Source organism: Peromyscus eremicus, chromosome 3 (assembly GCF_949786415.1).
Source record: "Peromyscus eremicus chromosome 3, PerEre_H2_v1, whole genome shotgun sequence".
Classification (NCBI taxonomy): Eukaryota; Metazoa; Chordata; class Mammalia; order Rodentia; family Cricetidae; genus Peromyscus; species Peromyscus eremicus.
The window spans coordinates 145,032,259-145,057,907 of record NC_081418.1 but is presented as its reverse complement, the minus strand read 5'-3'; the positions used below and the strand labels follow the sequence as shown (position 1 = coordinate 145,057,907).

Genomic DNA, 25,649 nt, shown 5'->3' with positions numbered 1-25,649 from the left:
CACTGAGCCATCTCTCCAGATTCCCCCAACACACACACACACACACACACACACACACACACAGAGAGAGAGAGAGAGAGAGAGAGAGAGAGAGAGAGAGAGAGAGAGAGAGAGAGAAAGAGAGAGAGAGTGAGTCTGTCACTGAGCCTGGAGCTCACTGATTAAGCTGGGCTGGTTGCCAGCAAGCTCCAGAGATTCACCTACCTCTGCCTTCCTAGTGATAGAGGTATAGACACCACACGCCCCCATGCCAGCTTTTCATGTAAGTGCTGGGGATCCAAACTCAGGTCTTCATCCTCATATAGCAAGCACTTTACGAAGCTGTCTTCCCAAACCTAAAGAACTTTTTGTTGTTGTTTTTCAAGACGAGTTTCTCTGTGTAGTTTTGTTGCCTGTCCTGGATCTCACTCTGTAGACCAGGCTGGCCTCGAACTCACAGAGATCCGCCTGGCTCTGCCTCCCACATGCTGGGATTAAAGGCGTGCACCACCACTGCCCTACTCACCTAAAGAACTTTTAAAGGACTGAAATTAGTTATCAGTACACACATCTGAAATTTGATTTTTATGCTTATATCTTTTCAATGAGCCTTTCTCCTCAAGTCCTGACACTTCAAATGATGCAGTTGTTAACCGTTCTGCCTCCAGCCCAGCAAATGTTTCCTTCCAGAACAGTTCATCAGTTCAGATTTTTTTTTTTTTGTTTTCCTTTGACAAAAGTCTATGAGATTTCAAACTGGCATAGCATTGGTCTCAACTGCTGCCAATGCCTGATAACCCAACACTTCAAAGAGCTGCCCTAGCGCTCTCCATGGCAGACCACACCAGGTTCTGTGCTGGGACATCCAATAATTCCATCCTCCCGATGAGTCACAGTGGCTGCTGTGTCTTGTAGGAGGAAAGAGCAGCCATAGAAAGTCCCACCCAAAGGAAGAATGTGTATGTAGAAGGTGGGGTAGAAAAAAGACCCGGGTCTGAAGAGAAGACCTGGCAGGCCCAGAGCAGGAGGAGGCAGGAACCTTCAATTTGGAGCCTTGGTTTGACCTGGATTGTCAAAGGTGCAGGTGAAAGGGGAGAAAGGGCAGTTCAGATATTGATCTGAAGGTTATGGGTGTGCAAGGGTCCTGAGTAAGAGGATGGCTGCGTTTGAGCTGGCCCTGAGATGTGCACTAATTAGATGTGGAGAGTGGAGGAAAGAGGTGAGTGGATGTGTTCGTAAAATGAAAGGTTGAGGTAGTACATGTCTGTGATCCCAGAACACAGGAGGCTGGGGCAGGAGGATTGCTGTACATGAGTTTCCTGCATGACTCTGCCTCTGAAGAAAAAGAAGAGGTGAGGGGGAAGGGAAGGGGAAAGGAAGGGAGAGGAGAGGGGAGGAGAGGAGAGGAGAGGAATAATTTTGGAGGTGTTTTATTATTGTTATTTGAGGAGGAGTATAATAAGGAAATTAATTAAGTCTCCGTGATGCTGAACTTGAACATGTGACACTACCAAAAGCTGTAGGTAGAGAATTACCAGTCACCCGCCTCTAACTCTAAGCCAGAGCAGAAGCATCAGTTAGCCCTCCTAAAAGTGTGACTCCAGCCGGGCGGTGGTGGCTCACGCCTTTAATCCCAGCATTTGGGAGGCAGAGGCAAAAGGATCTTTGTGAGTTCGAGGCCAGCCTGGTCTACAGAGTGAGATCCAGGAAAGGCACAAAACTACACAGAGAAACCCTGTCTCGAAAAACCCTAAAAAAAAAAAAATTGTGACTCCATGTTCATCTCTCATGTTTTATGCTCTGGGAAACACAAATGTCATTCCTCTGGGCCATCACAGTGAGTCAAGCTCTCCGCCATCTGCCCTTGCTTCAGTCTTCAGTCTTTTCAATAAGAACACCGGGACAGCAGGACTCGGGTTGGGGTTTAGTTTGATCATAGTCTAGATCAACCGCCCCCGCCCCCATCACCTCTATCTTAGATTTCCCCAGGCATGCCTTTAAGAATAAAAACCATGTGTTATTTCCTTTGCTGAGATGGTTGCCTAAGATGGTTCCTGACATTTTTTCTTTCTCAAAGAAACTGGCCAGGAGACAGCAGCTTACCACACACTGCCTGATATCTGCACCATTACGTACTTCCTGTCTTCCTGGTCTGTTGTATAAATAAAAGGCCATTTGAAGAGAGAAACAAAAATTTCACTTATCTTAAAGTTTCCCTTTTGCTTCTCAAAATTTATAATCTCTCACTGTGTTGCCATGGTTTTGGGTCATGGTGATTTTCTCCAGTCAAGAAGAAATCCAGTCATGAACCAAAAATGCAATTCTCCAAGCCTGCTTCTCGATAGGGAGTCCACTCATAGAGAAAAAAAAAATATCAACCATGTAGAATTAAGTCATGTGTGGAAATATTAAAATATAGTAGGAACTATTGCATATTGCTAAAAGTATGTGCTTTGAGATTTAAAGTTACTGGAGTCCGTCTTGGCTCCTCCATTTAACAGAAAGTTAATCTGATTTCTGTTCATGTTCTTTCTGTATAAAATAGGCCCATTAATTCCTGCTTTCAAGAGTTTGTATGATAAATAAATACACTTATGATCAATATCCATTATGTGCTTGGCTCCCCTTGAATGTTCAGAAAGTGCCATTGGTGTTTAATTTAAAACATTCCTAGAACCTCTCTAATGCTATGTTCAAGGAGTGTGTACACTTCAACCCACCAGCTAATCTGATTAATGAATGGAAATTTAGCTTCTCATAATTGAGTCATGATAATCCACAATCAATCATCTCCTGGGTCCTCAGTGGGAGTTCTTTTGTGATGAACACCCATTTCGGTTTTTTTCTGAAAACACTTGGCTAGTGTAAGGCTAACAGCTGTGGGTGGCAATGAGGGTGGATCCTCTCTGACCTACAGGAAGAGGCACAGTGGGTCCTGCAATTCAGATCAACTACATTTGCAAAGGAGGTGAACAAGATGGGCATCGGAACCAGGGATCAGATCTGAGAAGGGGCTGATAAATGGAAAGTCCTCTTTAATGAGTATGTTTCTCCAACAGTATAAACACACCAGAATACAGACCAACTTATCCAAACCAGTGATTTATTAAGATATGAATTGTATCCTCATCCATTTCTTAAATAGGTAATGTTATGTTAGGCATTTACGACAGCAGGTGGAGATGAATGTGCACAAGGTTTCATCTCTGACTTAACGAGATCATTCACGCTCTATAGGACATAGGAATACTAAATATTTACAGAGTCGTTGGGTATATTCTGTAACAGGGAAGAAACGAATGGCAACGTCATGGCAGAGTACAGGAAGTGATGTCCTGGCAAGGCCAGGGAAAATTTTCAGCTGGAGATGACTGCTTCAGGCCCTCCTGTAGATAGACATGCCGTCTGCTGTGTGGTAACATTGTCTACGAGTCGCCTGGGTCCTGTTGGTCCTTAGTCTTCCCTTCATCGGTGATGGTCCCGTCTTCATTATAGCCACTCACTATGCTAATCAGTTATTAGCTTGCTGGAATTTTAAGGAAGCCAAGCTAAAATAAAGTTGGCGTGAGCGGACTTCGGACGCCAGCCTCCCACTCCCCTCCCCTCCACTCCCCCACCCCCAGACCCCCACCCCTCCATCACCACAGTTCTCTTACACTATAATTAAAGTATTCAAGCCCAAAGAAAACAAATTGAGTCAACTGAATGAAGCTGACGAGGCAAAGCAGTGTGGAAGGACTGTCACGCCACCTGTGTGTGTGGTAGTGTACTGTGGGGTACAGAAGGGAAAATCACGTCTTTGCTCCACACTGAAAATACGCAACGACAACCAATACTCAACCTCATGTCTAGAAAAGTGACTTTTCTTAGAGATACTTCAGGCTTTATTTTCATCATGGGTTTGATTCTTTTGTAACAAAAGCCATGTTGAGCAAAACCAAACAATGTTTTGGCTCCCCCCGCCCAAGATGGAACAATGTATGCAGGTGGCAGGTAAGAGCACTTGTACATATAACTTACGTATGGCATCCTCCGGAAACTTTCCATCCAGAGAACACAGCGACAGCAGCAATCTCTGGTAGCACCTTCTTTATCTGAACCCCAGTGACTGGAAAATCGAGGACCAATGAAGCCGAAGGTCCTGCCTTATATGAGGAAGAAATGTGGGGCCAGTGAAATGGCTGGTGTGGGTAAAGGAGCTTGCTGCCAAGACTGAAAATTTGAGTTCAATCCCCAGGCCCCATATGATGGAAGGAGAGATCTGACTCTCAAAAGTTCGCTGGCTTCCTCAAGTGCGTGCGTGCGTGCGTGTGTGCATGTGCATGTGTATTTAGGGAAGCCAGAGGACACACACAAATAGAAATAAATAAAATGTAATTAAAAACTGTAAAAAGAAATATGTAAATGATCTGAACTTTTTAATTCTTCATGCTACATAGCCACATATACCCATATTCTCCTGCCATGAGCAAGTGGGGAGGAGAGACGTGCTTCTAGCATGGTGTCTGAGCTCACGGGGCATGCTCAGTGCATTAGAGGGGGTAATGTTAATACTGCTGCGTTCTTAAACTTTCCCCATTAGAATTTTTATGACACTGTTTCAATCAAGGTTCTGCTTTGTGAAATGAGCAAACAATTCAGGGTGATATGGAAACTCAGCTTTCTCTCTCGCATTATTTTTAGTGCTTGCTTTATTATGACATTGAAACTACAAACCATAAATTCAATGTGAAAACAATTTCGAATTGATCTTGCAACCCATGTGGGCTTGGTGATAGGTACCGTGGCCTCAGGTGTTTACTGCATTGAAGTCAAATAATCATGCAGTAAGTGCTGAGGAGGAGAGTTGGGAAGAGAGGACCTCTGTGGGCAGAGTCTCGTTTCAAGAAACTCCACACTTGGGATATGTGTAAACTCGTTATAATGTCCTCGTGTAGTTTAAACTTAAGACTTTTGTTGAACAGCAACAAACTTGGTTGGAAGTTAAATTGGGAAAAAATGATAAAAAAAAATAAAGAATTCTTACGCAAGACAAATGGACCACAAAAGGCGCTGGGAAACAAGTTTCCCTTCTATTTTGTGTAACAAAAACAATTGTTTTTTTGAAGAACATTTAAAGGTTTTTATGACAGTAGTTAGTAAAATGTGTAAAAGCCACAATGTTGAGTGTTTTCACGAAGGTCTTGCAGATTATAGAATGAATACGAGAATTCATTTATTTATAAGCAAACCTTTCACCATTATGCGAGTTAGAAATAATAAACATTACGTTAGAGCCTAAATTAAATTAAGGGGTTCCACTGATGGGGTGCACGGTGATCAGGGGAAGCAGAATGCAGCAACAGTTATAAAAGCTTTGACCTGGGGGCTGACAAGAAGGCTTGGTAGATAAAGTGCTTTCTGCCAAACCTGAGGACCTGAGTTCAATCCCCAGAACCTACGTGAATGTAAGGTGAGAACTGGCTACCACAAGCTGTACTCCGAACTTCACATGTGCTGTGTGGCACGTGTATACATAGATACATACATACATACATACATGCGCACACCCCATAAATAAGTGTGAAAACCTTCAAAACTTTGGCCTGGGTATTTTGAACACTTTCAGCCCCACCAGTCTGTGTTATTTTTCTCGGCCACTCTATAATAAATGCTTATTCTCCCCTGCTGCTGAGATTAGAATCAGTTTGTTGCATAGCTATGTACCTGAGGCCCTGCAGAGATGAGCAATCACATTTTTGAAGGAGACTGACTGCATTTGTGCATCTTAACAACACACAGTGCAGACGCTGCCGATCAGGGTCACTTCATGAACTTACTGTTTAGCAGGAGCCTGAACAGTACCAACTGGAGGTTCTGTCTGTGTTGCTGTTGAATCGAACTCTTGTAAGTATGAGTGTTAGCTTGCATGTGGCTGGATCAGCCTATTTCCATCTAAAAAGATGTATCACATAGAACACAAAACTGGAACAGGAAAGTCTCCCATCAGACTTCTGTGGGAAGCGAAGGTCACAGTGTCATATTGTGCTTCAGAAAAGCAAACAAACTCAAACTCTGCCCGACATAGTGAGAATAGAGAAGTCAAGAAAATTAAACTGATCTTTATAGTGGCTTTCTTGAGAGAAGGCAGTGCTGGAACTATGACCCGGGGGCTTTGCACATTCCGGGAAAGCATTCTACCTCAGAGTCACACCCCTCAACTCTTACACAACATTGAAAAGTTATTTTCAATGTTATTTATTGTTAGTGTGTACACACATGTGTGTCAGAGCACCTGTCAGCACACGTGGAGATCAGAGGACAACTTCGTGGACTTGGTTCTCTTCTTCCACTTTCATGATTGGGTTCCAGGGCTCGACCACAGGTTGCCAGCCTTGAACAGCGATCACCCTCACCCACTGGCTGCCTCTCTAGCCCCAGACAGTACAAATTGATAAACTATAGAATAACAAGTTTTGTTGTGATCATGAGAAAGACCTTATATGCCTCCCCCAAGCTGCTAGAGCCCCCACCATCATATATCCAGGTCACTTCTTAAGGGAAGATTTATACAAAGATGGCATGGTACTACCCGGAGATCTCTCAGGCTGGTTTTTCGGCTGTCTTTCAATGCTTGGCTGTTATTTCCCTGTTAAAAATGAGTCATCATTATTACCATCACTTATCCTTGTTCTTCATCTACCTAGTAAGTATCTTTTAGTCTATCAGGAACTTACTCTAGACAACGGAAAACTGATAAGCAGAACAAATCCCACACTCTCATGGAATATGTAGTTCGAAAGAAATGGCCAAGCAAGGTAACAGCAACAATAATAGTAATCGTAATAACAGCTGTATAGGATCTCAGTTGTTCTGTTCCTCTTAATATTAGTAGGTGGTTGTGGTAGTTAATGGCAGCTATGGCTCTGTCGTGAGCAGCAATGCATTATGGGGCAGTGGTACGACACTGCCCGGCCTCCAGCTGTGCCCACTACTGCTCCTTTGGCACCAGCCACCCTGCCTAGTCCATGCTATGGGTCAGGCCGCCCACACTTTCCTGTCTCAGGGCCTTTGCACTTGCTCATCTTTCTGTCTGGAGTATTATCCCTTCAGATATCTTCTCTTATACATTTCAAATATCCCTCTAGACAAGGATGACAGGGGCTCAGTGGGTAAGGGCACTTGTTGCCCTTGTGTTTGATTTCCAACACCCGCATCAGGTGGCTCACAACTGCCTGTAACTCCTCTTCCAGGAATCTGATGCCCTCTTCTGGTCTTTTTGGGTACCTTCATGCATGTGATAAACAGACATGCAGACACACACACACACAAACACGTAAAAGTAAAGAAAAATATTTTTTAAAAGAGGATCACCCTTAAATAGCATCCCTCACTCCCTCAAGCATCAGTGCCAGATCCTCCCTAACTTACTCCGGGTGTTTTATGCCAGAGCACTCATCCTCTCCAGCATACTCTGCACATCATCTGTGTAGTGTGAATCCTAATTGGTCTTAATAATATAAACCCGGATCCAGATGTCAGGATAAATGCTGAAAGAGCAGAGAGACAAAGGAGCAAGCCACAGACACCTCTTACCTCGCCAACTCCTCAGCTTGAAAGGGGTGAACTCCTGTCTCCTCCTGCCTTATATTCCTCTCTCCACCTAGTCATATCACTTCCTGTCTCCATTTCCCCAGTGCTGGGATTAAAAGTGTGTACTTCCCAAGTACTGGGATCAAAGGCATAAGATCCTAAGTGCTGGGATTAAAAGTGTGTGCCATCACTGCCTGGCCTCTATGGTTAACTAATGGCTAGCTCTGCACTCCGATCTCCAGGCAAGTATTTGTTGTTGTTGTTGTTTTGTTTTGTTTTGCTTTGTTTTTAAACAAAATATCACCACACAGCTGTCATTTGAATTTTTAACTAGTTTCTTCCCAGAAGAGAAGGTCCTAAGGTCAGGCATGGTGGTCTGAATTCTGACCTGGACATTTCCACCCAGAGCAGATGCCAGCACAGAGTAGGCACTATATAAAGACTGGATCGACGTCATGAGATCACGGAGAATCTAAGACAAAGATGTTACATAAGATGGGCTGTATTGACTTTTAGCACAAGGAGGTTGCTCAGGTGAATAGAAGCAACCCAACAACAAAGAGGCAATAGCAGTATTAACTGGTGAAGCAGGAAATGAAATCTGCAAGGGTGAGGCCGAGATCATACATAAAAATCATATTCCATAATAAATTATGTAAAAAAATCATGGGGCTAAATAATACTGGTAACCCTTGAAATGTGGTGTGACTGAAGTATCTTGGACATAGCTTAAAAAGTAATAAAACATTTAACGGACAATACAGCACAGTGTAAAATTATCATTTTTATTCTTTATGTTAATCAAAGTAAACTATTATAGAAATATAAATCTAAAATGTATCATTTTGTCTTTCCTGAAAATAATCTAGAAGAAAAGAAGGAAAAGCACTTGAGAGCACATCTCTGAAGGATGTCTGTCACTCTTACTGTGTGCTTTCCTGGTATTTGAAATAGATTAGTTTTTGAAATGCACGCTCCTGTCGTTAGAAATAATCACAGTGTGCATCTGTGTGAATACAATATTGACATTGTTTAGATTGGTTACTCTACCGGAAGTAGCTTATTCTGTAGGGTTGGCAGTAGGAATTCAGCCAGTATCCCAGGAGGCAGCAGGAACAGTTTACCAACACCAAACATGATGTCCTAGAGGTAGATGAATGCTGTACTTTATTATTGTTGCTGTTGTGTGGTATGTAAGTATGTGTGTGTGTGGACATGCATATGCCATGGTGTACTTGTGGAGGTCAGAGGACAACTTTCCAAAGCTGTTTCTTTCCTTCCACCGTGGAATCCAGGGATCAGACTCAGGCTATGAGGCTTGGGCCACACGCTATTTTATCCACCGAGCCATCTGCCAGCCCAGTTACGTTTTTATGATTATAAGAAATTTCTCTGGAGTTAACACATCCAAATTCCTCCTGTACTATATACAAGTTTCTTAATAGGTTGACTAGTCTTTGGTAATAAAAGTGACAGCATGGAATTGCAGTATGTCATTAAGAATGGTCCCAGTGACCACAGCTGAAGGACAAAGTTACATTTTGTAAAATCCATGTACACATATTCAAAACCTTCAAATATTCAAAAGCACCAGCACTCTGGGTGTCTTTTACACATCTTCCTTAGTGTTCAAACCATATTGCCAGACCCAGACATCATCAAATGATGCAATTATACTCAGTATATTTGATTTTGAAAGGCAGTGGAGTGTCTAATGTAGTTCAGAAATATTTTGAAAAATGATTGAATTTTAAATGATTTGGAATTGAGAAACACCAGTTATATTTTTTAAGTAGCTCAGTTGAATAAGTCATTCCTACAGATACAAACACTTTTTATAGATTGACCTTTAGAGTTAAAAGACGCATTTTAACTAAAGATGGGGCCCTTTAAATACCTTGGCCAGCTCTGTCTACTAACATTGTTTTGTTTTTGGAACAGGCTCTCACTATGTGGCCCTGGCTGGCCCAGAACTCACAGAGATCCACCTGCCTCTGTCTCCCAAGTGCTGAGATAAAAGGTATGCACCACCATACCCGGCTAACATTGTTTATTTTTAAAAGAGAAAAGTATCTGTCTGTACTTATTATTTCATACATGCAGAAAAACAACTTAAAAATAAAAGCCTTATTCTCAAGATCATTCGCAGTGGCAGACTGAGGGCGCAGCTGGAACCACAAATGCATGCCCTGTGGGAAGGATGACAGGGCAGTGGCCACACTACTTCAGGCTCTGAACATATATTGGCTCAAATTAAGTCTCATGCTCTGCAATCAAGAAAGAATATCACTATTTTCCCTCTAGTCACCAGCAGCGAAGTCTCACACGGCTGTGGTCTGTCCGACAGCGTCCACGTGGCGAGGTCCACTGGGACAGCTCACAGGAGACAGGAGGGGAGAAAGAGGCACGCTTCTCTGCTGATCCTAAAAGTGACCACAGACACAGTGGCCAGAGCCTTCCACCAGTGAGCTTTGTCCCTTCAAGGACTATCTGTGAGCAGCTCATTCAAGGCATTTCTGTAAAAGGAAAGACATAATCGGTATTTTAAACTAGGAGCCCTGATTTTTGAGTTAAGTTCAGTGGAGTCTCAGATGGACCATCAAGGACTTTCAGAGAGCTCTGTGCTGCTGCAGTTATTTGCCAAATAGTATGAATGTGCTTTTTTTTTGTTAATCGGGGAAGGGATCCAATATTCTTTGTCTATTTCTAGTGTCTGACAGCCTCCTTCAAAAGCGTTCTCAAGTTTGACAAGTGCTCTCACGAGCTGCAAAGGAGTGCAATGCTCTGACATGAGTCTCGTCAACTGTCAGGACAACCATGTCCACGTGTTTAAGCATATTTTCTTTGTTTTGTTTTAAGACAGGGACCATTTATTTAGCTCAGGATAGCCTGGAAGTTGCTATATAGCCCAAGGCATCCTCAAATACATTATCTTCCTGCCTCACCCTCCCCATTCTAGGATTACAGGTATGTGCTGTCATAACCACCCACCAGTTCTCTTTTGCCAAGCCCGTATTTCCAGCCAAAGATCATCCAGATTGCCTATGATGCAAATAAGTGCAGAGCAATGGAGAAATTACAGGCATTTCTTGGAGACAGGCTCTATACCGAGCAAACCTGGAACAAGGCAGCCAGCAAACCCATTTGATCTTCCTGTCTTTGGTCCCCGTCTCCTCCCAGCATGCCTGTATTGCATGGCCATGCCCAGCTTCTTTATGTGGGTGCTGGGATCTGAACCTGCGCCCTCACACTATTACAGCACTCTTAGTCACCAAACCGTCTCTCCAGTTCCCACAGGTGCTTTCTGATGAGCTGTCGTGGATTCCTAATTCTCAATTTTGGATAGCTACATTTCTATTACATTATCTGTTGTAGAGTATTATTTTAAGGTGTGTTGCATTTTGTTTATGCTGTGGAACATTTGTTTAATGATGTGAAGATGTGTTGCATTCTTTTATGTTGCATTTGTTTAACTCTGTGAAGCTGTGTTACTGTGCCTGTGTAAAACACCTGATGGTCTAATAAGGAGCTGAACGGCCAATAGCAAGAAAGGATAGGTGGGGTTGACAGGCAGAGAGAATAAATATGAGAAATCTGGGAAGAAAAGATCAAGGAAGGAGAGAAGAAGGAGGATTTAGGGAGCCAGCCACCCAGCTACACAGCAAGCCATGGAATAAGAGTGAAAGTAAGATGTACAGAAGTAAGAAAAGGAAAACGCCCAGAGGTAAAAGGTAGATGGGATAATTTAAGTTAAGAAAAACTAGAAATAAACAAGCCAAGCTCAGGCCAGGCATTTATAAGTAATAATCCTCCATGTGTGGTTTATTTGGAAGCTGGATGGTGGGTCCTCTAAAGAGCCAAAAGAGTAAAATAACAACCAACAATAATTGTCAGCTTATATCCTTTCATCCTAGTAATGGTGATCTCTTTTATTTTAACTCACCTTTGTCAACCTCTATTAATATTCAAATTCTAGAGACTTATAATGTGGCAATTTGCATCTGAATTAAAGGCTTTATTGACATTTTTTGTGTGTGCATTTTTACACTGTGCTGGTTGAGTTTAAGCCTGTGATGAGAAGAATAAATTTAAGTTGTAGATTTGTGAACAACAAGCATATTAAAACACCACCCAAGTTTGAGGCCACCACATGAATCCAAAGTGCATTGAAATAATCATAGGTGAACTGGGCCTGTAGCCAAGGAAATATCGAATGGGTATGGTGTTGTATGAATCTCTCCTCCTTCTGTAGAAGGATAAGAGCTCTAGCAAGAGCTGGCATTTGACATGTTCTTCTCTTTCTTCCACAGCTATTGTAGTGAGATTTCTGACCAAACGATTCATCTGGGAATATGATCCAACCCTCGGTATGTTACACATTGTATCCTCACCACCTCCTCCTTCAATAGGACCCTGAAAAGGGGACAGCAAGTCTGTGGCACTCTTGTTAAGCACGCTTTGGCTGTTTTGAAAGCATAATGTTTCATTTGTCACGCATGAAGCCCTCCTAGAGGCCTGCGGGTGTGCAGCACAGCCTGTTTTGAGCCCTGCAGGACTTTGTGCAGCAATGAAGTTAAGTTCGTCCTCAGAAGCAAATGGTTCAGCAGAATGCTTGCTCTCCCATCCAGTATGTACCCTTGTCCTACTGGGAGAAAGGGTGACTCAGTCAGCATTCGGGGTGGAACCAACAGGTATGATGAAGAGAGTGTCACCATAAAAGCAAACATCTGCACACTGATCAGGGGACGTGTGAGCAGAAAATCTTATCTCATCCCTTTAGCTTCCAATGGTTAGACCAAAGCGGTATTTGTGGGTAAAGAAGGCAGAAACTGTTTATGCAGAAATATGGGTAAAGACTATTCCTAGGCACTTTTTTTCTAATGTTTTTCATTGTGTGTGTGTGTGTGTGTGTGTGTGTGTGTGTGTGTGTGTGTGTGTGTGTGTTGGGGGTGGTAGTGTCCATGTGTCATAGTGTATGTGTGGAGGACAGAGGACAACTGACAGGCGACAGTTCTCTCTTTCACCATATGGGTTTCAGGGATCAAACTCAGGTTCTTCGACTTGGTAGAAAGTGCCTTTACCCTCTGAGCCATCTTGCCAATCCCAGTTTTGATTTTATGTTTATTGGTGCGTATGCCTTATGCATAGTGTTGAGTTTCACATAGGCAATTCCCTGCATATGTATCATGCATGAGATTACGTGTGCAGTTCAAAAGGAAGGTTGCCCCTTGCTCTGTGCTTGTTTCAGTCATTCATTCCACAAATATTATGACCTGCCCTCTCTGCATCTGCCCTGTAGTTCAGGTGCTATAGAGAGACCAGGTAGCAGACTCTGATCTGGGGTGGGGGTGCACTTGCTTATGCACATAGAGCTCAAAGGTTGGGTGTCTTTCTCTATTTCTCTCCACTTTGTTTTTTGAGACAGGATCTCTCACTGTACCTGAAGCTTACCACTTCTGCTAGACTGGCTGGCCAGCCCCCGGGATCCTCCTGTCTGGTCCCCCATCCCCCAGTGCTTGGATTACAGAACTGCACCACTGTGCCTGGATATTTGTATGGGTTCTGGGGATACAATCACAGGTCTACACTTCATCCACTGAGCCACCTCCCCACCTCAAGCCGCTGCTGTTTTGACCCAGCAGTCTAGAAAAGAGTCAGGGAATAAATAACCGTAGTCAGATGCTGTGGGGAAGGGAACAAGGAAGGGATAGACAGTCCTGTCACTTTATTTCTTTAGTGTTCAACTTTAGAATCTATCTGAAACTTACTTTAGTGAATAGTAGGCAGTGAGGACTCAACAGTTGTTTGTGAATCATTGACCGGAATTCCCGTCTTTAGTTACATTCTGAGGCCATCTTCAGATACCAAGTCATTTGTAGTAGGATGCAGTCCAAACATCCAATGGCATCCTCTTTGCTTATTGCTCATTTCTCTTTATTTTCATTATATGTACTATTTGGCTATGGTACTGTGCTGCCTGAGGACATTTCCCACAGGCCTACGCACTGCTTTGACCATATCCCCACCAGATTTCCTCTCCTCCTTTTGTTTTTTTATAACCACTCCTGTCTCCCGTTAGTTCCTTTCATTCCTCTGGACATTCTGACCCCTACTTTCATGCCATATTGATCTACACGATTCTATACATCTATATAAAGTCTATGAACCACAAGTGAGAAAAAAACATATGGCTCTATCTCTGAGGATGCCTTGGTTTGTTTAATACAGCCCTCTCCAGTTGCATCCATTTTCCTGAAAATGGCATACCTCTGTTCTTCTGGGTGAGCAGAAAGCATCCCATTGTGTATAGCTTGCTTCCATGCCTCAGCCATTGCTGACAACACTGAGCCCCTCCACAGCTCCATTCTGTATTTTGACAAATGGGAGAGAGAATCTTCCTCCTCCACTCTTCCACAACATTACCTAGGTCAGTTTCAGAGACTGTGACAGCATGGCATGACTGATTGGAACTGACTGAAATCATAAATTATTTTTGAAGCTTCATATTCTATGATATTCAATCTTTTAAACAGGAGTTTGACTTATATCCATTTTTAAGGGTCCTCCTCTCCTCTGCCTTTGCTTTTTAAAAGACTATCACAAGTGACTTTATTAGTAAATACATAATCATACTTATCCAGATTTGTATCTGGATAGAAATATCGCCAGATACCTCTGTGAAGATGTAAGGAATAATGAAGTTATATGCCAAGACAGTAACATTAGCTATTGAATGAGATGAGAATACAAGATAACATTTTCTGATTTTGCTTATCTAAATGTATCTTTGTAACACAAACAGGGAAAGAAACAAACAAAAAGACCCACATTTGAAATACAATGTGTCTTAGTTAGGGTTTCTATTGCTGTGAAGAGACACCATGACAATTCTTATAAAGGAAAACATTTAATTGGGTAGCTTACAGTTCAGAGGTTTAGCCCATTATCATCATGGTGGAAAGTAAGGCAGCATGCAGGCAGACATGGATGCTAGAGAAAGAGCTGAGAGTTCTTATACCTTGACCCACAGGCAACAGGAAGTGATCTGTCTCACTGGGCATGGCTTGAGCATATATGAGACCTCAGAGCCCACCTCCACAGTGACACACTTCCTCCAACAAGACCACACCTATTCCAATAAGGCCACACCTCCTAATAGTGCCACTCCCTTTGGGGGCCATTTTCTTTCAAACCACCACACAATACTTTCCTGGCTTAAGCATAAAAAAAAAATAAATTTAATATTTTACATTTCTAAAATTATTTTATAGGCATGCATTATGGAATAATTATCAGTTGGAACATATAGAAAGTACACTTTGATTAGTAATGCTCTTCCCAGTATATTCTCTGATAGTAGGGATTAGGAAGGAGAGAAATAATTATTTCTTGAGAAAAGATGCTTTTAAATATCTTGTTCATCACATTCTTCAGCATATGTACAAGTATAACAATAGTCTGAGTTTGAGGTAGTTTATTTGGATATAAAGATGAACCTGGCTTTAAAAAGGAGCCACTAATCCATTGTCTTTCCCAGCTGTGTAAATAGTCCCTCTTGTATTTTTCTCCTTTATGCAAGTTTTAATTCAGTTGAAAGCTGCTTATTCTCCATTCTGTCCACATATCACAACAAAAGATGAAGGTTACAAAAAAAAATCATGACATTTTTAACTTTCTCTGGGTGTGTTCTAGTAACTAATGTAACTATTTTTAATTAGTCTTTGGTGAAGCCTTTTCCTTTTCTTTTATTCATCCTGCACAGCCACAGCTATAAATAGGGATGAGCCTGCACTGGTTATCTGCAGGCATCCTTCTCTAGGAAGCATGACACCACACAGTAACCTGTACCGGGTACTCAGTGAGGACCCTGGCTGCTAAGCAACCAGAGCCCTTCCTCTACCTTCAGGGGGAACAGGTGCATGACTCACTGGCAGGTGACACTGTCATTAGCTCGCACACTGCAGACTATGTGGGTGTGTACATTGAAAGCCTGTTAATTTTCTAGCATACAGGAAACCTCAATCCAGTGGATTCAAGAGAAATTAGCATTTCGTGGGCTTAACTTCCCACTCCCATAGGGAAAGACTGGATCTCTGTGGAAGTTATGGTTACTTTACAAGTTTCAAAACAACCAGCAACCAAGATAGCTACATTACAAAGCAGAGTGGCATGTTTGTGGAGGAGAAAGAGGAAGGATTCAGGAGTTGTCCTCTTGAATTCTGAATTCAGTCCCTTCCTCAGAACTTGGGGAAGTGGGTTTCTTGATTTGGGACTTTTGTTCTTGTTTTGAGAGAAGCTGGAAACTATGAACACCACCCCACATATTAACAAAATGTAATAGTTACTGCTCTGAAGCAATCCCACAAAGAAAACACTTTGCTCTTTGTCCTAGATTGGTTTTCTGTTGATGTGATAAACGCCATAACCAAAAGCAACTTGGTGAGGAAAGAGTGTATTTGGCTTATGTGTCCCAATCACATTCTACCCTGAGGGAAGCCAGGCAGAAAATCAAGGCAGAAACTTGAAGCATAAACCTTCCCCATGGCTTGCTCAGCTACCTTTCTAATACAGCTTAGGCCCACCTTTCTAGGGGTGGTACCACCCACAGTAGCCTGGGCCCTCCTGCATCAATTAACAATCAAAAAAAAAAAAATGCCTCACAGACATGCCCATAAGCCAATCTAATGGAAACAATTCCTAAACTTGAGTTTTCCCCTAGGGACAGCTGGGTTTGTGTCAATTTTACAATGTCTAATCAGCACACTATTATAGTGGCCAATGGTTCCAGGCTTCTAGATTTCAGACCCAGTGATTTTCCTATGTGTTTTTTGTTGCTGTTGGGTTTTGTTGAATTTGTTTATGAAAGGATCTTTCATGATGATTCTAGTTAGAGGTGCAAGCAAGGGATAACGGGTGGGTGAAGGGGACTGTACCTACACCGATTTGAAGTCCCATTTTACAAAGAGGGATTTTTTTTCTTTTTTAATATACAAGTGTTTTGATGGATGTAGTCTCAGAAAATCTCACAATCCTTTATATGGAATGATTTTCATTTCCCTTAACTTTTTCTCATCTCATCAGTGGATTTTTTTGCCAGATTCAGCCCTGGTTTGTTAATAACACCAGAAACTACCCCTGAAGTTCATCAGATTTTGGATGTGGCCCATTTAATCAGGAAACGACCTTGATGATAGGAGGAGGATTCTGGCTGCAGACTAAACAGAATCTATAAATGTCTAGTCCCAATCAAGAATTGAATCCCTGCCTTTTAGAGTCATGTTACCCTCAAAGAATGTTGCGAGACACAAGAGTACAGAGAAAGGCTTGTAACACCACATAATTGTGTGTGTGCCTGTGTGTGTCCCTGCCCATGGGTGCATGTTGGAGGCCTGGAGAGAGCAAAAGAGAGGGTACTTAATATATAGTACTATTGTCCTGGGACAAAAAAGGTGATGCATATTGTGTTTGAATGCAGGGTTGCTGTCCCTATGCCCAGGAGAAGTTCAGCCAGGAATAGGGGAAGGAGTCAGGAGACATAAGAAACTCACTGGCTCATTGATTCTGTACTAGGTTCATCTTCCTTGCCTCATAGGTGTTTCTGCTTGGACAGGCTCAGGCAGAGAGACAAGTTCTCTCAACTGAGTGCCGAAGCAGAAGTACAGGCACGCCATAGAACTATTTAGTAACAATACTGCAGGAAAATGGGAGATGGGCATTTGACGAACTGGACCGGAGAAACCAGACTTCATCCAAGATGACATGATGGGTTTGTAGTCCGGCCAGACTCCAACTCAGAACAGTTTCCACTCTAGCAGAAAGCCATGCTGCTAACTGCTACTGTTACAGCACTGGCCAGGAGGCCATACTAATATGTTGAAATAGGCAAAACAGCTTAGTCCAAGGATTAACCACGTACAAACAGCCGAGTGTCCAACCTTGCTAGAGTGTACAAAATATACTATTTACAGAAATGTCATGGGATGTTTTTCAAAGATTATTTTTATCATTTTTAGTTATACGTTGGGGAGGCTGGAGTGTGCACATGAGTGCAGGTGCCTACTGAGGCAATAGACATCAGGTTGATCTGGAAAAGAAGTTGTCAGCTGCCTGAAGTAAGGGTTTGGTACCAAATGGGGATACTTTGGAAGAGCAATATACACTCTTCATCACTGTGCTACCTACCTCTCCAGGATCCTGAAGGCATGTTTAAGTCATGTTCCTTCATATATGGGAATCTTAAAGATAATTTTAATACACCTAATTTAATTATGAAACTGATGTTTGTTTTAGAATATACATTCTTGAGTCGCTTTGGCCATAGATCAGTCAAACATACCCCCAGCCCTCCAAAGAAAGGACTCATGTTACCATTCTTGTTAGTATAAAGAAAATAGAGCATATGTAAACATTCAAAACACATGTGCATCCTTTGATTGTTTTTTTTTTCTCTTTTGTTTTGTTTTAGGTTTTTGTGACAAGGTCTCTCTAAATATCCCTGGCTGTCCTGGTACTCACTATGTAGACCAGGCTGGCCTCACCAAACCCAGCTTTCTTTTGAATTTTGAAATGAAGAGCAGAAATTATGTGTTTTGTTAGAATTATCTCAGATAAGCTCACAAACACATATCTAATATTTTACCTCTTTAGGTAATATTTTCAATGTCTTGCATGTAGAGAAAATGAGTTCGTAATGAGAGAAAGATGCATGAAGGGGGGAAATGCTCAAAACAGTGTGAAAACAGTGTTTGTCTTGGATGAAATTGGTTCAGTGCCACCCACTGCTGTGGCTGCAGCAGACATTCCCTCATTTCCTGCATTTCATCCCTTTCGTTTCAGTTAACAAACAGCCGAAGACTTGCACAACTTCATGCATGTTTCATTCTGTTCCACTCCCCCCTGTGGTGGCCTTCTGCAGTTGAGACCCACAGCCCGTTTATCACGGGAGCCACAAAGAACAATGTCCTTTCCTCTGAGACAGATTGTGGGGCAAAGAGATGGATGAGAGCCCGGGTTTCTGTTTTCCAGGCTGCAGGGCTGATACCAGCCATTTGAAAAGGGGGAGTCAGTACAAAAGGCACAGAAGAACAGCCTGGGGGGAGGACCAGAAGGGTGTGGATGCCTAGCATGTGTGCAGCCAGCTGGACTTCTCCTCAGGCCCAAAGACTCAAGAAGAAGAAAGGAAACTATTGGGAAAAACACTTGCAAAGCAGTCACTGCTGTAAATGGCGGAACATTCAGTCACCCAAACTATACCCTCTTGTTTAACATAAAAGGATGCAGGCCTGGGAAGCTCTTCAGATGAAAGTCCACATGCTCTCAATGTGTGGATCATGAGTTCCAGGAGAGGAAGCAGATGCAAAGTACGTTTATTCAAGTATATTGAATGTAGTCTCATTCTAAAATGACAACTTGTAGCTAAAGTTTTCTCCAGTCCTGCCTGGTCCACAGTCAGGACAAATCTTTCTCACTCACCAGGCCCGCAGCCATTCAGACCCAACCAAGTAAACACACAGAGACTTATATTACTTATAAACTGTATGGCCGTGGCAGGCTTCTTGCTATCTAGTTCTTATATCTTAAATTAACCCATTTCTATAAATCTATACTTTGCCACATGGCTCGTGGCTTACCAGTATCTTACATGTTGATACTCATGGCGGCAGCTGGCAGCGTCTCCTGACTCAGCCTTCCTCTTCCCAGAATTCTCTTCTCTGCTTGTCCCACCTATACTTCCTGCCTGGCTACTGGCCAATCAGCATTTTATTTATACAGAGCGATATCCACAGCAACAACTTTTCCAGAAAGGCTTGGATTATGCAGGTTCCAGTAGTCACCATTCACAATATTGTTGCTGGATGGCTAAGTCCTGCCCATAGCAAGCTTCCTTTCTGCATTTTATGCCTTGGATAGGCACTTGTTTACTGTAAGAAAATGGAAAAGTAGTCCCCAAAGGCTGCAAAAAGTAGTTGATAAGAAAGGAAGGAAGGGAAGGAAGGAGGAAAGAAGAAAGAAGGAAGGAAGGAAGAGAGGGAGAGAGGGAAGGAGGTGTGCTGAAGAAATGAACGACCAGGTATGTTGATTTCTGGTCTATCCCCAAGAAAGGCAATGCCAGGCTCGTGCACTTGGTTGGTTAGATGTTCCGGTGATCGGTATGCACAAATACCCAGTTAGTATTTGTATTAGACGTCTTGCCGTCTCTCCAGCACCCTCAACAGAAATTTTTTAAGTTAGAAATCTTGGTTTTACAATCAAATACAGAAGGAGCCTACAATTTTCTTCAAATTGTGTTTTCTTGTTGCTGCCTTTGTACCACCAGCTGGTGGGGTGGGCACCTGTGTCGTGCTGTCTTTGAGTTCTGTGCCCGCATCGTTTTCGATTCATCCTGGTTTCTCTCGGACTCTGTAGAATGGAGTACTTAGCTCACCTTTTCTAGTCCCCCCACCCCCTTATCCTGACATGTTTGTTAGTTACACTTGCCTTTGACCTTTGCCTCACCTTCATCCTGAAAGGATGCGCGAGCCTCAGCCGGTGTGAACCACAGTTCTGGATTGCTTCTGATGTGGTTTCATTGACTTGTTCTGCCACTGATGTCCTGAACTCAGCTTCACTGAGAAGCTCAGCGTTAACTGAGCCACACACTTTCGTGGGAAGTGTGTTGTTTTTCTATTAATCTGTCCCTCCCCCATCATCAATGTCCTTAAATTTCACTGTAATGGGTACATTCTGTTGGATATTTTTATCTTAAGATCTTCAGTGGCTCTTGTTCCCGGAAATTCTCAGCCATTACAACCTCAGCTGTTTCTACAACCCTGGAGATTTTATTCTCTTCAAGGCTTATTTTATAAAGAATAAGATTTATAGATGTGTTATACATATTTCTTATTAAAATTTCCAATCATGCTTTCCTTCTTATCAGCTAGTGATGCCTCCTGAGAAAACCCCTCAGTGTGACCTTCACCAGCTCAGTCAGCCACTCTTGGCTCCTTTGTCTGCCTTGCAGTTTTCATAGATGGCAGCAGCGGCTGACTGTGGTGGTATTGTGTTCCCCAAAATATTGTGCACTCTAATAAACTTATCTGGGGTCAGAGAACAGAACAGCCACAATATTAAACATAGAGGTTAGGCAGTGGTAGCACATGCCTTTAATCCTAGCATTCCAGAGGCAGAGATCCATCTGGATCTCTGTGAGTTCAAGGCCACACTGGAAAGAGCCAAGCATGGTGACTCACGCCTTTAATCCCAGGAAGTAATGGCAGGAGGCGGAAAGGTATTTAAGGCATGAAGACCAGGAACTAGAGCTGGCTAAGCTTTCAGGTTTTTGAGAAGCAGTTCAGCTGAGATCCATTTGGATGAGGACTGAGAGGCTTCCAGTCTGAGAAAACAGGATCTGCTGAGGAATTGGCAGGGTGAGGTGGCTGTGGCTTGTTCTGCTTCTCTGATCTTCCAGCTTTAACCCAATACCTAGCTCTGGATTTGTTTTTATTAAAAAGACCATTTAAGATTCGTGCTACAGCTGACACTGCTCTGCTCTGTGATTCCACTTACATGATGAGGGATGTATTCAGACTGCCCAGGCTTCTTGTACCTGCTACCTTCTCATCCCTTGGGGTTTGGGGACCACTAAGGACCCAGTAATTGCAGCTGGTACAGAGCAGCTGCTATGTCCTGCTTTGATCAGGCAACATGAAGAAGGAATCTGCATTATTCCATCCCCTCCATCTGCTCAGAACCTTTATACTTCGGGTTACCGCTCTTCACCAGCTACCAAAAACAAGGTCAGCTGCCTCTTACTGTCTCAAGGTCCCGGTAGTTTCATATCACATGTTCAGCCTGTTACAGTCTAGGGGTCTTGATCAGGTTTGTATTTTCGGTTTTTTTGTTGTTGTGTTTTGTTTTTTTATCTGTAAGTTAAGGAAATGAAACACTCAGAATCTCAAGTGTGACGGGAGGCTGTGGGGAAATTCCCAAACACAGCGGACAGAATCAGGCAGTAAAGAAAAGCTTTTATTAGAGGTGAGGAAACACACACAATATAGCAAACATAGACCAGTCATCCGCAGAGCAGAGGGGGACTTTTTAAGAAGCCTTTCAAGGGTTTCCCTCCCTAATTCGGGTTAGTTTGTTTGAACAACACAGGACAGGATGGCTGGTGAGCCCACAACTCTTCTGTGAACATGTTCTGATCAGTCCGGCTTTGTCAGGTCCGTCAGCCAGCACCAGCCTTGGTTCCAAGCTGCTAGGCTTTTGTCTCGGGTCAGGAGAGTGAGGAGGAAGAAGCCAGCCATCCTGGAAGTTCACTGTCTTTGTCTGTCTGTCTGTCTAAGTCCCTGTCTCTCAGTCCTATACAACTCCCTCTAATGTCTGTGATCTTTACAGGGTTGATGTTAGGAAGAGACACAATGGGGTTTTCTGAAAAAACAAACAAGCAAACAAAAAACCCTGAATTTTAGGAATATCAAGGCGGAATGTATTTTTGTATGGAAAATGACTTTTTAATTTTTTTGGAAGGTAGGTACCTCATCCAGTTAAGATGGAAAAGAGTACTAGGGGGCTGGCCTCACAGAAGAACAAGATGCAGCCTTGAGGAAAGGATAGAGGACCAAGGGGGCTGACGGCTGGAGTTTGGGGCCTTATAAAGCTCTGTAGATATAGGGCTGTTTCTTTGTCCTTCCTCTCTTCCCTGGACAGTCCCCCCACCCCCACTGCTACAAAGGCAGAAATACTCTTCCCATGCCTAATTTCTGACTTCAAGGATCAAATTAAATCTCACATGTGCCTTTATGCTATCTTCATTCTCTCATTCCTTCAGAGTCAACCTACAGACACCAGGCAACCATCGATGATGAAGTTGTTTCTATGGAGATCCTAGATACCGCTGGTCAGGTGAATAGGAATTCAGCTAAGTATTTTCTGCATTAAATAAAAAAGAGATATGTAAGATATGCATAATGTAAAAAAATAAAGCCAAAGAATTTTTCTGTACATGACTAAAAGCTTATACCTTTCATTATCTCACCACTTTATACATTAATGCATAGGTAATTTGATCCTTGTGTAAGTGACCCTGTGCTTCAAGAAGGTGCTAGAAACATTACAATACTCACAGACCATCTAGGGTAGACTCTCTCTATATATCTGGGGGGATGCCAATGTATTCATATGTTTTTTATAGCCAAACATGCTTTTGAAACGCTCAAGTGAATTTAAATAAGCATCTCTATTGAAAGGAATTACTAATACCCTCATGTGCAGGGTGAGCCCTTGAGAGAGAGCTCTGGTCTATACTGCATTCCAAGTCTCTATGACCACATACAGGTTTGTTTGTACCTTTCACACTGCACTATGTGGAGATGCTTGCCTGTAAATCTGGCTGGCAAATTTCCTTTGACATTAGTCAGATCAAGTCTTAGAAAAGGATTCATAGTCTCAGTTCCCAAATGTAGAAATGACTACAGGGATGATGATTGGGTGGCCAGGCATTTCCATGGTGCTGTAACATGACCCATGACCTCCAAGAAGACTTGAATTGAAGTGTTTAGTCTAAGAAATGCTCCGAAATTAATGACACCCCTATCCTTCTCAGTACTCCTTCCGTATACATGGACCTTCATACAGTATTGAACACACCAAGGGAGGCAGCCTCTAGAAGACAGCTGAACCTATGAAAACAAAGCTTTTTTTTTCTCTCCTTCCCTCTCATCTTTTTTCTGCCTCCTCCTCTTCTTCCTCTTCCTTCTCTTCCTCTTCCTCCTCTGTCTTTCTTCCCACACATAATGTCTTGCCGTCTCACCACATAGCCCAGGCTGGCCTTGAACATGGCATCCTCTCACCCCTGCCTCCCAAGCACTAGGACCACAGATGCATGGACTTCCAGACCCAGCCAGCAGCACCTTTCAAACCGTGCAAGTTTTCTCATGAAGGAGTGGTCACCCCTCTGAGGGTCACTGCAGAAGAATTTTCATCATTACTACCACCTACCACCTTATAACACAAATTAGGGCATTGGGATGCGTGGGTGGGGATCCTAATTTCCAGCTTAAGCAGTGTACTTTATACAGCATGTCATGGTTTTTTCTGTCCCTAGGCTTACCAATTGTCTATAATCAGAACAGAGAGGATATTAAAACAAACGGGGATGGGTTGTACTTACTTTCCAACTACTGAAGAAAATAAGCTCGACCAGGAAAACAGCCAGGACATTTGATGATAAGCAGATATGAGGAGGTGTAATTAAGGGATTAGTATGGCAATAGCAGTGTACACATTGGGGTTAGGCCCAGGTCTCCTGACTGCGGGTCTTTCTTTGCCCACAGGAAGACACCATCCAGAGGGAAGGGCACATGCGCTGGGGTGAAGGCTTCGTGCTGGTCTACGATATCACTGATCGAGGGAGCTTTGAAGACGTGCTGCCGCTGAAGAACATCTTAGATGAAGTCAAAAAGCCCAAAAACGTAACTCTCATCTTGGTCGGAAACAAAGCCGACTTGGACCACTCCAGACAAGTGAGTACCGAAGAAGGGGAGAAGCTCGCTACAGAATTGGCTTGTGCGTTTTATGAGTGCTCTGCCTGCACTGGAGAAGGGAACATCACCGAGGTATTCCATGAGCTCTGTCGAGAGGTGCGTCGCAGGAGGATGGTGCAAGGCAAGACGCGGCGACGCAGCTCTACCACACACGTCAAGCAAGCGATTAACAAGATGCTCACCAAAATCAGTAGTTAGAGGCCCTGCCAAGATGTGCTGAAAATTGAGAAGTCTTTCCTGGCTCTTCTTTTGCCCTTCCAAACATGAGCAAAATATTCTACTCTTACTCTGACTTTGGGAAATGTCGGGGTTTCTCGTGGTTCCTGGTCCGCTATATGCTGGGAAGTTCTCCAGTGTCCTCTCGGTCCTGATGCTGTAACTGTCTCCCCCTTTCCTGCTTGCGTAGGATCCGTGCTAATATAGTTTGAAAATGTAACCACCAAAGATACTGAAGTGGCTGGGTTCGCGGAAGCTAATTTTAGGCATCCCTGCCTTGCTTTAATAAGTTGAAGCCTTTTCAAAGGCGTTTTAAGATGCTGTTTCTTATGGAATACTTCAAAGGTCACCGTAACATTTTGTGGTGTCTAGTGAGAACTTGAGAAGGGTAGTTGGGTGATTGGAACAGGAATAGAACTCTAGTTCTCATCTGAAGTAAGGACTTTTAAAAAATCGTTATCTTACTTAAATTGTACAGTTTTTCTTTAACCCTTTATTTCATTTTTAGGTTGAAATGTTATCACTGATTTTTGTTCTGTAATGTAATTGCCCATTTCAATTCAAGTTGGTTCTCTCAATGATCTCTATCAGTCCTTACACTCCCAATTCTATTATAATTTCCTTAATAACAACAACAACAACAAAAAAAACAAGACCCACAATTCACATCCTGCTGTGTCTTGGCTCCCTGAAGCCCAGGTGATAAAAAAAAAAAAAAAAAAAAAAAAAACCAGCAGGAATCTTTGTACCAAAGCTTGACTTCACTGCATGTTAGTAGAGGAGTTAGAATTAGAGACACTTGGTTTGTGTATTACTCTATTAGCACTGTAGCGGGAAGATAATCCTCTAAATAAGACAATTATGATGCCTAGTTAGTCCCCATTGGAAACCAAGGCTGAATCCCACGCAGGCAGCAGAGTCAACCTCTGATTCAATAAGTTGTCCACATGCTTTCTTAGCCTTTTAACCTTTGGCTAAGGTGAATTCCCTTGGAAGAATTGGGGAAAAGAATGGGTGATTCAAATCATTATCCCTGAACGAGCATATACGTAATGTGGAAGCTCAGCTGGTAAAAGGGACTGTGTAACTGCCAACAGTTCATGGCCCTTTTCTCCACTTCCTGCCCCACGTATTAATATTTGGGCACTTTATTTTAGAAGAAAATATATATCTTTTACATATGTATGTATTTATATGTATACATATAAGTGTGTATAAAATTTGCAAGCATTGGAGGCTTTAATTCACCAATGTATTTGAACAACCTAGTGTAACTGAGTTCGTTTTATGTGACTATAATAAAAAGTATAATTTTCAAAATCTGTCGAAATTCTTTGTGACTAGCTTGTAAGTTTAGGG

The 25,649-nt window shown here is 42.7% G+C and overlaps 1 protein-coding gene across 1 annotated transcript in view; it reads left to right on the top strand.

Moving 5' to 3' along the window:
• Rerg (RAS like estrogen regulated growth inhibitor) overlaps nucleotides 1-24,926 on the top strand; it is a 107,900-nt gene extending 82,974 nt beyond the window's left edge. The window contains exons 3-5 of the mRNA XM_059258725.1: nucleotides 11,862-11,918; nucleotides 22,361-22,434; nucleotides 23,865-24,926. Of these exons, the coding sequence (XP_059114708.1) occupies nucleotides 11,862-11,918; nucleotides 22,361-22,434; nucleotides 23,865-24,272 (539 nt within the window). The 3' untranslated portion in view covers nucleotides 24,273-24,926. The remainder of the gene's footprint in view (nucleotides 1-11,861; nucleotides 11,919-22,360; nucleotides 22,435-23,864) is intronic.
• Nucleotides 24,927-25,649: the final 723 nt, after the last annotated feature.